This window comes from Lissotriton vulgaris, chromosome 8 (assembly GCF_964263255.1).
Source record: "Lissotriton vulgaris chromosome 8, aLisVul1.2, whole genome shotgun sequence".
Classification (NCBI taxonomy): Eukaryota; Metazoa; Chordata; class Amphibia; order Caudata; family Salamandridae; genus Lissotriton; species Lissotriton vulgaris.
Window position 1 is genome coordinate 1307742641 of NC_141696.1, and position 17300 is coordinate 1307759940.

Sequence of the window (17300 nt, forward strand, 5' to 3'; positions counted from 1 at the left end):
GTCAGATCGCTGGTTGGCTAAAGAGAAACTCGCTGCAGTTTAATGGTGGAAAAACCGAGGTGGTGTACTGCTCTTTGGTTAAAATGTCTAAGCATCTGCCACTGGAGTTTAGGCTCACCCTGAAGAAGAACCTCAGGCCCCTGTCAATACAGTGCGCAATCTGGGGGTTCTGTTTGACAACAATCTCCAAATGGAGTCGCAGGCAAACAAAACCGCCAGCGTATGCTTCTCCTTGATGCTCATGCTTCGCCAGATACTCCCACTGCTACCAAAGGACTTGCGCTCCCTTGTAGTGAGAAGCACAGTGCTAAGCAGGCTGGACTACTTAAACTCTCTGTACTTAGGAGCACCTCAATACATCTTCCAGGGGTTGCAGAGAGTCCAGTCGGCAGCAGCAAAGCTGGTGCTAAATAGGCAACGTAGGTTCTCTACTACTGTGGCCTTAAGAGACCTACATTGGCTGCCTATCAGGGAAAGGGTACAGTTTAAATCGCTATCTATGGTGCACAGAGCGGTACATGATCAGGAGCCTGTTCCACTGCAGGAAAAATTCACCTGGTACCTCCCCAAGAGGCAGCTACGCTCTTCAAGTGCTAATCTGATGATGATTCCTAGATTTAAGCGTTCTAGGATGGGGGGGAGGGCCTTCAGTGTGGCTGCTGCACATCTATGGAACGAACTACCACAGAGTATCAGGCAAATTGACTCTCTGACTGAGTTCAGAAAGATCCTGAAAACCTGGCTCTTTGCCAAGGACTGACTTCTCTTTTTCTCATGCTTTGGCCCGTTTGCATGTCAGTTATTTTTCAATCTAAGCGCCGGGATACCCGTAGGGTGACAGTTCAATCTATATAAGCAGCTTTACAATTACAATTTGGCTCAGGTATCGGGTAGTTTGAATGTTTCACAAACCACATTGCTCAACTATAGCATCACGAAGTAGGAACCAGACAAATGTAATTTAAATCGGCTCCAGTCTGGCTCTGGGATCCTAAGGCTGCTCGTGCTTCAGAACCCACAACAGAAAACATGAAATTCATACCAATGTCACATTAAAACATGTAAAAGTCCTAATACATATGCTGTTCACCCAAAGTCCAACAATTGTCCTAAAGAGTCTCAACCAAACCTGTTGTAGCGAAGGGTTACCGGTTGAGACAGATTACTGTTGAAAGTTTGTGAACTATTAAAAAACATGAATGAAAGAAAATATAAAAAAGCAGATAGTTTAACAACCTTTTAAAAAACTAAATAAAGCAGCTAACAGTAAAACACATGTTACAGTTTCTATTGCATTAGATCCTCCAAAAACAACGGCAACAGGGAAAGATTGTGCAACAAAAGTACACACAGACAACTACATTTACTTTTTTAAATCAAGCACAGGAAAAACATTGAATAAACTTACTTCATGAAGTGCTTCATAGTGATGGTTTTGGCTTTCCTAAGTCTGTTTCTTCCTTAGTGTGACTCTTTCGAAAGATCTGAATTTATGTTCAGGCTGTGTGGGAGAAGATAGGTAAATTTAAGTGCGGCAATATTTATGAAGTATATGTTTTATAAGTCCCTTTATACTTTGGTGACCCGTTTCTAAGCATGTCCAGTTGTGGCAGAAGAGGGATATACGAAGCTGGATCTCTATATAGTGTACTAAAGAGAAGTACATTGTGCAGATAGTCCAGAGAATCCCCAAATGGTACACAACGGTAAAAGCAGATCATTCTTATGCTCTAGTTGTGGTAGTGTGGGTGAGCATTTACGCGTATTAGAGGGTAGTGCAATGCATGTGTTATACTCTCAGAGGCAATAAATGAGACACACACTCAAGAATAAATCCGAGACCAATTTATATAAATTAAGTTGTTTTTTAATAATTTATTTTTTAAGACCAAAAAAATAGTACAAAGGTAGGTACTTTCAGAGTTACGACTTTTCAAATTTCAGAAAAAATATCACTTTTGTGCGCAATTGCGCTCCATACGAATCAATGGGAAAAGTAAAAAATGCATATGAAATCAGGCAATGCTTTCACAAAGTTCACTTTTTCATTTAGGTAGCTGCAGGACCTGGTCCAAAGTTCCAGCAGGAGAAGATTCGGAAGCCTCCCTGACCAGCCGGGAGCAGAGTGCTGAGAGTCTTGGATGCTGGTGCGCAAAGAAGAAGGGGGGCACTTGAAAACACACTATCCGGGAGGACTTACAGAAAAGTCGAGTGGTTCTCCATGGAGAGAGGAGGTCACAAGTCCTGGGGACCATTGGAGCATAGCTAGTTAGACGACGCAGGAGCCGGTGGGGCCAGAGGCAGAGTGAACAGGTCAGCTGGGCATTGTGCATCTTAAGGTCCTCACAGCTTGGAGCAGGAAAATTGGAGAGCCGATTACGGGACAGCGGGCCACTCAGGAAGTCATCTCAGGTGTCTTAAAGTCCCTCAATGGGTCCTCCCTTCTGGTGCTATGGGGGTCCAGAGTAGACTCTTCTTTTCAGTGTTCGCCATTGGGAGTCTGGTACCTCAGGTAGTGATATACTGCAGCTCCAGTAGGTCCTCGTGCCTCCAAACTTGGTGGAGAGGCAGATTAGACCATCTGGAGCTGTTGTATCTCTTCTTGCTTCAGTGCTGCATCAAGGTCGTTGGTGAGCAGTTAGCTGAAATACCAGACCTCGCGGGATTGGTGCCTGATGTGTGCAGGGGAGTGATACCTTCACTTCATGGGAACTTCGCTGTGATTTTTGAAGGCTGTAGGAGCTCCTGGGTACCTGGAGTCCTTGCTGGGTCAGGGCGACACAGCAGGCAGTGATTTGTCAAGTCCTTTGAGCAGCTTGCAGAGTGTGGCGTCTTTTTCTTCTGCAGCAAGGCTTCTGTTCTTGTGCAGGGGTCTTCCTTGTCGTGGTCTTCTTTGGTCTGATAAAACTGAGGTTTAGGTCTTGGGGAGCCATCAAAATACAGAATTTAGGCGTGTTTACAAGGTGAGACAGATGATATCCAATGGGCTATCTACCTTTAAGGTGTCTATTGGTATGCAGCACTACTCCACCCTGATAGGAGTTTTTTCCACCATCTCAAGATGGTGAATTTTCAGGAAAGGGGTTCACATCGCCTACCCCACCTTAGGGGTGGTGCAGGCTAAATGGGGACCCTCTTACTTATCTGAGCAATTTTACCACCTTTCCTCCCACCAAAAGTGGTGCTGACAGTAAGATGTGACCTAGTTACATGACAAACTCCCGGCCAAAGTGACATGGGCATGTGAAGGAGGAGCCCTTCAGACAACATTCAAAGGAACAGAAATACATGTATTGTGAGTTCAGTCCATGTACACGAACAGTACATTTGTTTATGTTGAATGCCCACTGCCTGGGAGGCTGCTGGAAGGAGAAGTGACCAGTTACCACTTAAGGTTACATTTGGAGTGGCTCTGTAGCCTCCTTTTCAAGGCAATCTCAGCACTGGGGTAAAACTAGATTTCATCTGAGCTGTAGAACCTGGTAGGATAATCCTGAAAAGAAAGGGCATAACTGGAGGTGTTATACTTCAGCTCACCTGTCTTTAGACCCTGTAGTCTCACTGTAGACCTTTGCAAAACTGAGCTCTGTAACATCATTGACATTTGATCTGAATTTACTTCAGATCTCCCTAGACTCATATTGCTTTAAGATTTTGTTTTATCGGTATTTCATCAATCATCTTCATTTCTCATATCTCTCTTCATGTTTTATTCGATATTGTCTGGTGCCACTTTTAGTGTTCTCTATTTATGAATCTATATCAGTCCAGTTTCCATTACTTAATGTTCATACCTGCAATAAATTGTATTGGTTTATGTCTGTCCCCTTCACTTCTAATATTTGACTTTGACCTGTTACCGCAAACTATCTACAAACTGAGTTTTATGAACCCTCTGTGCTATCTAAGAGCAAACTACTTGCATTTAATTTGAGGTCTGTTGAACAAGACTCCAAAGTCCTTTCCTGAGAATATTGCATTTTGGGTACGGTTACTCACAAATGTGATTGGGCAGCAATTGTTGGCCCACTAATTACTTCTTGGCAAGGGGCAACTATTACACCGATCTTTAAGACGGGTACTGGAACTAACCAAACTCTTATCGCCCAATATCATTATAGGATTCCACCCTGAAATTCTAGGACGGCTTCTCCTCTCCAGACTAGAGGAGTGGGCTGAGACTAATGGTATCCTGCCAGAGGTCCAATTTGGTTTTACAACAGGCATCGGCACTGTGGAACAATGTTTTAATCTGTCCCTCCCAATTAGAAAGTATGTCCAAGCAAAGAAAAGTGCATTGAAGCTAGAGTTTATGGGCCTCTCAAATGCATTTGATCATATTAATTTCTCTAAATTATGGTCCATATTGGAAAACTTGGGAGTAGAAAAGGCACTAGTCAATTTATTGAGATGTCAACATTGGGATACCACAGTCAGAATTAGATTTGGCCCAATAGGATAGTGCATCCCATTGATAAGGTGTACCCGGGGTGTCCGACAGGGATCTATTTTGGCCCTGTTTCTGTTTTTATATTAACAGGCTGGATAGATGTTTACTGCAAAATAGGAAGGATGTTTCAAAAATGGGAACTTGCTGTATCCCCACTTTATCATATGTGGATGACGCAGTCCTGATAGCAAGTACCTTCCCCATTTTTATGAACAATCTGAATCTGGAAGTAGATAATAATACTTTATTTGATTTAAAACAAATCATAAAAGGGTGGACTTACCACCATGCAAGAGATATTTACATCATAAAAACAACACAGAATAAACTTTGAGTCGAGTTAAAAATTAATAACATGCTCTGCAAAAAGTGGCGGAAAAAAAAGATCTAAGAAGAGAAGAAAAAGTATAAAAGAATAATGGTTATTCAAACAAGAGGCTCATTATTATTAACTTGTGCTGTGTAAAAACAACAAGTGGAAAGAAGGGAGGAAGAGTCTGTGGTCTGCCAAAGCCTGGCCTATTGTCCAGGAACCTCTTTGGATGGTGCTCTTTTTTCCAGCTCTATGGAGGCAAGGTTCAAAAATGTTATGGTTTTGCATGATAGTTCAATCCAAGACCCGCTTAGGCATCTTATCACCGCCGCCCTGCAAGTTCTCACCTGGGCTTCTCTTAAGGGAGATCGAAGGAGCGTTTTTCTTAGATTTTGGAGTGCCGGGCATATACATATGAGGTGCAGTAAAGACTCTGCACCGTTGCCGCATAGGCGGCAATCGGGAGTTGCCCACTGCCGTAGCCATTTGGGAGTGAGGTCTTTGGACGAGAAGCAGCCCAACCTTAGAAGGCTTAGTTTCCTTTTATAGTGGTCTCTGAAGCATTCTTTCAAATAATCCTGTGGTTTTAGGTGGGTATATGACGGCAAGACGATCCAGGCATGGCTTTTGCCAGCCACTGCTGCTTTGTCCATGAATAGTGATGATTGTTTGACTGCTTTCTTGGTTAGCAGTTTGAAGGCAGAATATGTCATGGGCAGACGCCAAGATTCATCTAGTTTTAATGCCTCCAGCGCTTGCCTCAAGATCTTGTATATAGAGTCTGGCTGCCCGGCCTGTTTTTCGACTTCTAACCAGCAAAGGTGGGCCAGGGATTCCTCTTCTGCCTCCCTCGTGCGCCAGTAATATTTGACGAGTGCTCCTTGTTTTGCTGGGAGCTGGTTAGTGAGACCGTACTCCAAACGGATTTGGGCTTGCGAAATGTGTCTCGGAATTGAGAAAAGAGTTTTGAACAGCCTAGATTGGGCGAGATTTAACGCTGTAGCGTCCCGGGTTGCCAGTAGTTCGGAACCGTATGTCAGTGATGGCAAAAATTTGGCAGCTACGATGTTGAGAATGTGGCCGGTGGAATGACCTTTTAATTGCTTTTGGACTGTTTTGAAGGCAAATTGGAGCTGCTTTGCTTTGGATTCCCCCTGGTCTTGGTGCAGTTTAAACTTTAATCGGTGGTCTAGTAAGATTCCCAGGTATTTGTAATGATTTACCTGGATTAGAGGGGTAGAATTAATCCTCCAGACAAAGTTATTTTTTTTTTCTAGAGCCACAGAAGCATATGATGTTGGTTTTCTTTAGGTTTATAGTCAATTGTGCGTTCACAAGGTACTGCGACAGTTTAGAGATCGAACGTTGTAAACCGATGGGGGTTTTTGAAAGGAGAACAATGTCGTCAGCGTATTGGAGACTTGTTATAGGCGAGTGGGCCAATTTTGATGGATCCCCCTGGATGGTGCTTATGACACTTTCTAGGTCCGCAGTGTAGATGTTGAAGAGGCTTGGGGCCAGAACGCAGCCTTGCTTTAAACCGTTAGTTGTGTGGAATTTCCTGGTCAGGCGTCGACCATCTCCTTTTTAGGTCTCGCCTGTCGATGCGCATGCGCATCGAGCAAGCGAGACTATGGGGGCTTATCCACTCTTTATCCAACTTGCAAGGAATCGTGGCGATTCCTTGCAGTGCCCGTGACTTTTAAGCTCAATGCGCATGCGCATTGAGCTTAAAAGCGCGTGCACATCAGTTCCCTCAGCCGCACTCCAGGCCCCCGCTCCGCCCCCTCCCCTGCCCGCTGTGTCGCATTTCTCCTCCCCCCTCCCCTTATCTGCCTTCCCTCCGTCTGTTCCCTCTCCCCGCTCCGCCCCCTCCCCTGCCCGCCGTGTCGCATTTCTCCTCCCCCCTCCCCTTCTCTCTCTTCCCTCCGTCTTGTCTTTTACTATAGTTAAATGTTTTCTTGGTAGGGCTCTGCTTTTTTTATTTAACTATAAAGACATGTGTATTGCAATTGGTGTTATCAATCTAAGCTGTCGCATTTCGTCAATTTACTGCAGTTTCAAAGATGGAACGACTTCTATTTACTGCATGGGGATTGCAAAGTAGAAAACACGAACTGTTTTTCGCTAGATAAGCCGTTTGTTTTTGCTCCATTTCCTCCCGGTCATGTGGGCAGTTCCTCATGTCTCCGCTCCGAAGTAGTTTGTATCATCTGTGATGCCTTCTACCACTTGTATTTATACCATACAAGGTGCCTTCTTTCTTTTAAGGTTTTTGCTTTAAGTTCACAAGTACAATTTTTTAAATCACAGCACAAGTAATGCGGTCGTGCAAGAAATAAGGACTGACTGAAGATGTCACATGACGAGGGGCCACATGGCATTTATGCAGGTGTGTGCGCCCCTTGTGTTGTCTGTGTGCATGGACACCTGTATGTGGGTTGACTTTGCGCATGTCGGCCTCTTTGTGTGCATAAGTGAAGGTATTTCCATGCAGCCTCTTTACAAAAGGCAGATCTGTTGCTTTTGTTAATTCTGGTTTATTGTAGTCATCCTTGATTTATTAAAGAAACTCCAGCTGACTCTTCGGTTTTAATTTGTGCATGTCACTGTGCAACACAAATTCACTCACCCTCAACCCCTCACCCTCACCCTCACTCACCCTCAACCCCTCACCCTCAACCCCTCACTCACCCTCACTCTCACTCACCCTCAACCCCTCACCCTCACCCTCACTCACCCTCACTCACCCTCAACCCCTCACCCTCACTCACCCTCACCCTCACTCACCCTCAACCCCTCACCCTCACTCACCCTCAACCCCTCACCCTCACTCACCCTCAACCCCTCACCCTCAGTCACCCTCAACCCCTCACCCTCACTCACCCTCACTCACCCTCAACCCCTCACCCTCACTCGCCCTCAACCCTTCACCCTCACTCACCCTCAACCCCTCACCCTCACTCACCCTCACCCTCACTCACCCTCAACCCCTCACCCTCACCCTCACCCTCACTCACCCTCACTCACCCTCACCCACCCTCAACCCCTCACCCTCACTCAACCTCACCCTCACTCTCACTCACCCTCACTCACCCTCAACCCCTCACCCTCACTCACTCTCAACCCCTCACCCTCACTCACCCTCAACCCCTCACTCACCCTCACTCTCACTCATCCTCACTCACCCTCAACCCCTCACCCTCACTCACCCTCAACCCTCACCCTCACTCACCCTCAACCCCTCACCCTCACTCACCCTCACCCCTCACCCTCACTCACCCTCAACCCCTCACCCTCACCCTCACTCACCCTCAACCCCTCACCCTCACCCTCACTCACCCTCAACCCCTCACCCTCACTCACCCTCACTCACCCTCAACACCTCACCCTCACCCTCACTCACCCTCACCCTCACTCACCCTCACCCTCCCTCACTCACCCTCAACCCCTCACCCTCACTCACCCTCACCCTCACTCACCCTCAACCCCTCACCCTCACTCACCCTCAACCCCTCACCCTCAACCCCTCACTCACCCTCACTCTCACTCATCCTCACTCACCCTCAACCCCTCACCCTCACTCACCCTCAACCCCTCACCCTCACTCACCCTCAACCCCTCACCCTCACTCACCCTCACTCACCCTCAACCCCTCACCCTCAACCCCTCACCCTCACTCACCCTCACAACACATATTGTGTTACAATAGGTGTCACATTTGCGAAAGATAAAACTATTGGCATTGTAAATAACAAAGCTATTAATTCGCTATTTTCAAAACAAGCACATAAATAAAAAATGTGTCCTTTACAATACCAATAGCTCAAACTTTCCTAATGCGAGACCTATTGCATTGCTGTGCTTCTCTCCCCTGCTGCACTCTCCTGCTCTCTAGAGATGTGGCCTAACGACCAGAGCTGCCATCTAAGTCACGTAAATACAAAACATATTGCATTCCAAATGCTATAGGTGTCACATTCGCGAAAGTTATAACTATTGGCATTGTAAATGACAAAGCCATCAATTTAGCAATTTTAAAAACCAACAAATAAATAAAATATGTCATTTACAAGACCAATAACTCCAACTTTTCTAATGCGAGACCTATTGCATTTCCAATGCTTGTTTCACTTGGACCCAGGTATCTGTGTAGAGCTCAATAATTGCTCCCAACAGCTTTGGCGGCACGCCCCAGGCTTTCATTTTTGCCCAAAGACTTGATCTAGGCACTTTATCGAAAGCCGCTTTTAGGTCCAGAAAACAAGTATACAGCGGGGTGGAGTTATGGATAGCTTTGTTAACAAGGAGGGTTAACGCAGATAGATTGGTCAAGGTGCCCAGGCCTGGCCGAAAGCCTGTTTGTGTCCGGGGAATGATCCCAGTACTGCTCACCCAGGATTCCAGTTCTACCAACAAGTTGGAAGCGTAGATCTTAGCCTCCACGTCAATTAAGGCTATAAGCCTATAGTTGTTGGGGTCTGACCTGGGCCCAGATTTGTAGATTGGATGCAGAATACTGCCTCTCCATGATTCGGGGATGTTCCCGGTCTGTAAGCTCTGACCAAACAAAGGTGTTAGTTGACTGGCCCAAAACGATGGGTCTTTCTTAAATAAGGCGTTGGGAAGTCCGTTAGGACCGGGCGCTCCATCTGCTCTCAGTGATTTTATGGAGTTTGAGACCTGCTTTAATGAGAACAATTCTGTGTCTCCTGTAGCCTTTAATATCTGTGAATTCCCAGTGAGTTTTGGAACTGGCATTTTACTCGGGCTAGACCGAGAAAGCTCCACAAGATGCTCGATGTTATTGTCCACACATGACATGTACGAGGAGTTATATAATTGGTCGATGTGACTACTCCAGAGATTGTCAGTCATGTCTGAGTTAAACTGGCGATGTTTGCCATTTAGCATGAAGTTTATTTTTGCCCAAAAGTCTTTCGAGTTCTGCAATTTGCTTGCGTGAAGTAAACTACTCTGAGGTGCCGTTCAATCGAAGGGGTATCAATTACTAAAGTGAGACATTTTAATTAGTTGGGGATCCCTTTTGATTCAGACCAGTAGTCAGCAGTAGCTCCAGAAGTAGTCTACTACTACTACTACTGGGGCAGACCATATTTGGGACCCTCTATTGACCCTTAGATTAAAGCAGCTTTCTAAAGAGATAGAAGAGCATTTTAGTTTTGCTTCAAAGCTGAGTCACAAGCCTGTTACGTCTTTTTAAGTCCAAATGAATCCCTGTTGTCCTCTACAGGTGCCACTCCAATTCTTAAATCCTGCAAAAGGTTGAAAACAGCTTTACAAGCACACTTTTAGCTGTTCCTGCAAGCATGGCCACATACATTTGCAATGCAGAGACTGGGATGAATTATTTGGAGAATTCGATTAGTTTGGGCCCTTTGCTGCTATGGCTGAAGATTTGTCAAGCCCCAAGGCAGGCTTTAAAACATTCATTATAAAAGTTTGCACGGTTCTGGATAATATCTGGGTATTCACTAGGACCTTTTTGTAAATCCCAACTCAGCTGAAGGAATTACTGAAGGCGTATACGCCTTCCCAATGCCCACCGTCTACAATTGATGGCTAATTGAACATGTCTATCGAATTTGTTGATTTATATTTTAAAAACTGTCAATAAACTAATATTTTTACAAATTGAAACTGTTTTATTAATAATTGATGTGTTGAGGCTGTGTATGTACTTTTATGGTGACTAACCTAATAAAATTAACTGACCGATGGGCTGTACTGATTTATCCCCTCCCCCACCTCCAAACTTTACCTTTGACCTATTACCACAAACTGTCTACGAACTGAGTTTTATGAACCCTCTTCCCTGCCTAAGTGCAAACAACTTGCATTTAATTTGAAGTCTGTCGAAAGAGACTCCAAAGTCTTTTCCAGTCATCATGTCTGTCGAAAGCTACTTTAGAATCAGTGCAGTGAGTTTCCCCTGGATCGAGGACTCATTAGTGTAGATTATCTGCTTTGTGCTTTACTGCACAGGCCCGAAATGTATTCAGAAAATGTTGCATCCGTATATGCTGTTGTTGTGTACTTAATATTGACATGTTTGTCATAACAGGTCGCTAAAGAGGACCATGCAACAAGTACAGCACAACGCTCACTCATACTTCAAACACAGATCTAAAAAAATGCCATAAAACTATTCACAAGATTATAAAAAAAGCACCTGTCAATAAATATATACAAATAAATATTAAGAATACACGATTTGGTATATTAGATTTAAATTCATATGTCACCCTTGCTCGGGTGACAAAGGGCGCAAAGCTAGTTTAAAACCATTGTATTCTCTATTCCTGATAGCCCACATTTGGCTCAAAAACGTGGCCAGTGCACATTCAAACCTCAGGTTTCAAGATTCGTAATGCTTTCTTGTGGTTTTTAGATCGCCACCCGTGCAGATTGGATTCAACGAGTTACTTATGGGTCCCACATACATTGGGCAAACAAACATGACATTGTCCTAGGTATTCCTTGGGGGTTTTACAGCCAGGTCAACAATGAATTGGCACTAAATCGCTTTTCTATTTGCCTGTAAAGTCGTGCAAAGACAAGGTGCCAAACCTGAACTGGATGTATCGTTTCCTATCCTTTGGTGTTTCTATGAAGTCTAGGTAACCCTCGAAGGACTGGTCTAATTTATGGGCAATAAAATCTAGAGTCAGCTTTCCTCGGGATCCACTACCAAGCTCACCTTGCAACACCCTCTCCCAACAGAGTTCTTTTACTTGATTTTTCCAGGGGAGCAAAGAGGGATCATTTCGGATAGCTGCAGGCTTTTCACATTTCCTAGCCAGTTGACTTTGTTAGATCTATCCATACGACTTACATCCCCTAGAGCGAGGGCATGGGGAGATAGCTTGAGTGTCGACTTACTCCTCAGCCAGAACAACAGAGAATGCAGCTTGGCTTTTGCAGCAATGGAGTGCCTTCCCATGTCCAGCATTGGGGATAAATGTGGGGTGCTGTGAGGCAACATCTCTAGGCTCCTAAGGAATTTGTTTTCTGAACTAGTGAGCTCCTCCATTTGCCCAAATCCCTACAATTCTGATACAGACATCACGAAGCCTACTACTTTGATGCCATAGACTTGCAAAGCAGCTGCAACCGGCTTTCTAAATGAGGATCGGTGCTCTTTCCCCAGGGCCCCAACTAGCTGTTTATGTTTCATAGTCATTTTAGCGATATGGGGTTCCCGCAACAAGTTATCGGACAGTTTTAGACCTAAGTATTCAAAGGGGCAGATTCTCTTGAGCTGCATTTCACAGCGGGGAGCCCAACCCTTATAAGACTTAGGGGGATTCGGTGTCCTGAATTTCGTCTTGGTTATATTTATTACTGGGCCTCTTGTATTGCATAAATCTTTAAAACAATCAAGAAGCCATATATGCTAATCAGGCCCCACTGGTCCAACTGATACTGCCGCAAGTCCTCTGCTTCCCCAGGGTTCACTGGTGTGGTTGGGCTCCTAAAGTTGCAGGTTGTAAGCTTTGGAACGCCCCCTCTTGCACATTTGTGAGTGATTTCTGATATTTAGGCCAATTACAAACACCTCTAAACCTTTCTTTTCATTTTACAAGTCAATGCCTGGGAGCTCACTGTGCATGATTGGCTATGCTTTTCGGAGCCAAGAAAGCCGAAGTGTGGCTCAATGATTAGAGCGGCGGACCCTGATGCAGAGGTCTGGCCCGAGACCAGGGTTCAATTCCCTGCCTCGGCGGGTCTTGGGCTCAAAGTTCCATGGACCTGATAATTCTCGCCTCGGTGCCTATTCCAATCATGGAGTCCCACTCTGCAACTCTGGGCAATAGCTTGTTTAATCTCCACAACGGCCCCCACAACGTTAAGGATGTCTGGCCTCCACCTTAGGGGTGCCCAGGAGTGGACGCCTCACAGGGAAAGCCAGGATGGGTTCCACAGCGGTATTCGTACAAGTGCCTTTAGACCCTTGCGGGTGAGTAGTGCGCTATACAAGTATCAATTTACATTTACAAAGCCGGACAGTTTCCTCAAAAGATCAGCCAATCAGTGCACAATCAATAAATGTGCAATCAATGCAAAATCAATGCACTATTCCTGATGCAAAGGAATGCTGGTTGCATTTAGGGAGTACGACTTAGTGCTCTTCTCCACCCACTCTTACTTCCAAGGCCGGACTGACCGTAGCGGGCACCGGGCAATCCCCTGGTGCGCCGCACGGATGGAGGGCGGTTTTCGGCCCCTGGAGGCCGTTTTTTTGTTACAGGGCCGTTTTTGAAGCATAGCTGCAAAATCGGCCGAAAACCGGCCCTGGCAAAGAGCTCGGGGGTGGGGGTGGGGGGTGTCCGAGCACTTTGCCAGGGCCTGTTTTGGTTCCCAGTCCGGCCCTGCTTACTTCTTTGTGACTACATCAGACACAGTGTACCACTCTGAATGAGCGTCTCTCAGGTTGGTTCATCATAGTCCCGTTTTGCGAGTCCTTAATAGCGATTATTAAGGAATCGCTATTAAGGACTTGCAAAACGGGATTCATGTAGGAATCGCTAAATAAATTGCGATTCCTACACATTCCTTATTTGCGAGGAATGAATGGGGAGTTATTCCTTATTTGCGATTAGCAATTTGCTAATCGCAAATATGGATGCGATTTCAAGGGTGCCAGGGGTGTCCAAAGGACACCCTGTAGCACCCCTGAAATGTAATCTACATTGGTGTTGCGCACACACATGTCCAAAGGACATGTGTGTGTGTAACCGGCAACTTAGAAAAATGCATTTAAAAGTTTTCGCTATTTACCACGAGGTTTGACCTCGCGGTAAATAGTGGCCCAAAATTGCGATTTCTCAATTTTAAAATGGTTCATGAATTGCATTTAAGGAATCTCAAATAGAGATTCCTTAAATGCAATTCCTCGCAAATGTGCGAATTCTTTATTAGCGAATTTTGCATTTGGGATGATGAATCCCAAATGCAAAAATTGCACTCGCAAAGGGCCAGATTCTCAGAATCTGGCCCTTTGCGAGCGCAATTAAGCTTGATGAATCTGGCCGTAAGTTCACTGCTACAGAGAGGGAACAGGACCTACCCTGAATCTTTTTTTACTGCAAATACAGAAGCAATGTGCTTTGCAGTCAGAGGCATTTTGTGGTCCCATTTACCACCTGCTCAGGGAATGCTAATCTTCCCAGAATTGGGTATTTTGTGCGCAATTTGTTGTGGAAAAAGCAGGTCCAGTGGTTATTACACATTCCGTGAGGATTAACTTATAATTGCACCGTGCAGACAAGGTTGTTACTGTAGGAAGGTACATCCTGACTATGGTTGCCCCCAACTTTTTGCCCTGTGTTTTAGCTGGTTTTGGACATAGTCGACCTGGGACCCTGCCAATCAGGACCCCAGGCCTACTGCTCTCTCTTTAAAATGGATTCCATGTGCCCTAGGTACATTTCCAATTGGTACTGGGCCACCTTATCAGACCCTGTAACTCAGGGCATAGGTGTACCCAGGGCTGCCAGGGGCTGCAGCACGTATTGTGCCACCCCTGGCTGGCCTCCTAAATTTGACACAACTGGCTGCATGACAGCTGGGGCAAAGTCGTGTAATCACCCTTTGCTGTAGGTGTAGTATACCTATACCTAACCCTAAAATGGACACACAGATTCCTATCAGTCACTCCTATGGCAGGCCTTGACAATCCTGAAGGCAGAGTGCTTGGAATCGTGTGAGATGGTGCTCTGGCATGAGCTGAGCCTGTCTGCAGCTTGCGGAATCAAGTCCTAATAGCTGTTCCATGATATCGCATACCATATACTCTTAAGTGCATTATAATCCTCGCGGTTAAATGCTATCTTTGGTATTGCTTTATCAAAACATGTCGAGTAAGGTGTCATACGAATTGGAATACTAACCCCTCGCCAATTCTGGCGACGGGGTTAGCATTCCACCCTTCTAGAGGGACACGACATGTATGTAACTGTGAACCCCGGTTAAAGTTAACTGAAGCCTCAGCTCCACAAAATGGATGCTGCCACCACAGACACGAGTCTGACCCCCTGCAGCTGGGAGTCCTTCCAGCGAGGGGAGCCTGGACAAAGGGTTTCCTGTCAGGGGCGGTGCTAGCACCGTCCCAGACATGGTTTTGTGTATCCTGGGTAGGCAGGGCTTTACAGGAAGGTGACTGCTGAGTGGCACCCCGGTGCTCACTACGCATAGGCCAGTCTGAACCAGTTCCAGGGGCACACCAGCCCCTGGCCTGGGGAAGTCCGGCATGGCTGAGGGGTGTAACCACCCCCCACCTAGTCCCACCCATAGGCAGGACCTAGTCACCGGGTCAGCCCCTTTTTTTAGTATAAAGATGGGAGCGGGCCCCCTGTTAAAATTAGATCATCTTTGGAATCAAGATACCACTTTCTTCGAAAGGACTTCACGATTTCTTCTTCAAGATTCTCCCTTGTGGCTAAGGAGTAGTCACCCTGCATCCGCAGGCACCATCCTAAAGAACACTGCGGTCTGCTGCAAGTCCTTCATCACGAATCCGACGACCCAGCACGACGAGACCCGGCTTCCCTGGCACCTCTGACCTCTACTCACCTCTACAGCAAAGCTGAGAACCGTGAGTGCGACGAGACCTCAAGGGACCGACGATCGCCAAGACTGCACGACATCTTTATTGCAAGCCCACCGAGTCTTCCACTGGTGAGTGCTTTGGGGTCCGAGAAGCCCCAACCCTGCGCAGCTCCAGCATCCAAGATCGGCCTCCCTGCATCTCCACGATCGGCGTGGGGCCCTTCTGCTGTTTGCTGTGCACCGCGTTGTTTGGCTACTAGCCGGCTGGCTTGTGGCCTTCTGAACGACGCCCGACGACAACTCTTCTGCTGGTCTGGTTGCTCCAGGCTGGCCCTTGCTTCCTTGTTCAAGAGAGGCACCCCGGACCCTCCTGGTCCACTCCAGACGCCATTTTAGGTCCACCGCGTGGGCTTGAATTTGCCAAGGCTTTGTTGCCCAATCCTGGGTCCAGCGACGCCGACAGCTTCTATCTTCGTGGGACAGCTCGATCCTCCATCCTGGTCGCCGACAACGCCTCCTGGTCCGTGAGATCTTCGAGTCAAGCGTCACCCACTCACCTTGTCGAGGTGGCTACCATCCGGTGCCCTCCTGGTGCCCACTGACTACTGGCTAGTAGTCTCGAACTTGGTCCCCTCTGCTTTCAGGTGTCATCTATCTTCGAGATCCAGGCTTGGATCCAACTGAACTTTCTTCACTGGTCACCGGCCAGCATCTTTTCTTCCGGCTCCTGGTCCGTCTACGAGGATTCCCGACGTCTTTTCAGACCTATGCAGCTGCAGCCCCTGGGCTAGGTAACTCCGGCATTTCGGTGCCCCAGCATAGCCTCACTATCCAAGGGTCAGAATCTACTTTCGTTTTCTCCCTACCAGGTCGGGTTCGCCCGAGAACACTAACTTTCTAATTCCTAGCTACCATAGACTTTTGTCCCGCATCTCGCGTGAGAGTGCACACGCTGCACCCGAGTCCCCTAGGCCTCCTAGACGTAATCTAACGATTCCCTAGTCAAGTCCTAGCGATTCCAAAAGCTATTAGTACTGTACTTACCTGCTAGGAATTTCGCATTCCACTTTCAGAGTATATGGTTTTCCGTGCCCCTCGGGCATTTGTATATACTGTGCTAACTTAAGTATTTTTGTAAGAGTTTTGGTTTGTGCTTAGTACCCTGTCCTCATAAAGAGTACAGGGCTGTTGTGATCTTTAAATAAATAACTGTTTATTTTCATAACACTTGTGTGGTGTCCTTTCACTTGGTATTCAAGGGGTATATGTGTGGTAAACAGCTGGCTTAACGCGCCCTCTCGAGTCTTTAGCCTTAGACTGCTCGTATCCACGCTACTAGGATAGCTGGTCTATAAGGTTGACTTACAACCAATCATCAATAAGGGTTGCTGGACTGATACATAGTGTTCACTAGAATAGTGAGCACTGCATATCAGGCCACCTTCTCACATTGGTGAGCAGCGGTTGGGATTTGAGCTTGCTGTTGTTTTACCACACGTATCCTAAGAATATCTTGTTGAAAGATCACATAAGTACTGTTAGGTACATATAACTAAAGCTTAGAATACTCTGAGTTCTACTGAACCAGCTGTTGTAGCTACTCAAGGCTTAGCACACCTTGGCTGCAACTCTAGCAAGGGACCAGTAGGTAACACATAGTGTAGGTAGGTGCATCACTTACACCACACTAGAAGCAGTATGTCGGTCACAGGAGGAAACACTGAGTCTCCCCTTGTGTCAGTTGACCCTCCACAGGTCATCCCTTCAAAATATACTGCTCTTAGCTTCCATGAGATGAGACAAGTGTGTACTCTCAGGAAACTAAAACAGGGGTCTAACCCCACCACTTCCTTTCTGATTGGTCTCTTAGAGGCCTATGATGCCAGTAGGGCTGGTAACCCAGACTCTTCTAATCCAGAAGGAAGTATGCCCTCCTTACAGGGTCCCTTTGATATCCATCCCCTC

The 17300-nt window shown here is 46.3% G+C and overlaps 1 protein-coding gene across 2 annotated transcripts in view; it reads right to left on the bottom strand.

Annotated features, from left to right (window-relative positions):
• The window catches only part of ELMOD1 (ELMO domain containing 1), a 448590-nt gene that overhangs the window by 319278 nt on the left and 112012 nt on the right, over positions 1–17300 (bottom strand). For both annotated transcript variants that reach the window (XM_086935243.1, XM_086935244.1), the window contains exon 2: positions 1409–1501. In XM_086935243.1, the coding sequence (XP_086791369.1) occupies positions 1409–1425 (17 nt within the window). In that variant the 5' untranslated portion in view covers positions 1426–1501. The remainder of the gene's footprint in view (positions 1–1408; positions 1502–17300) is intronic.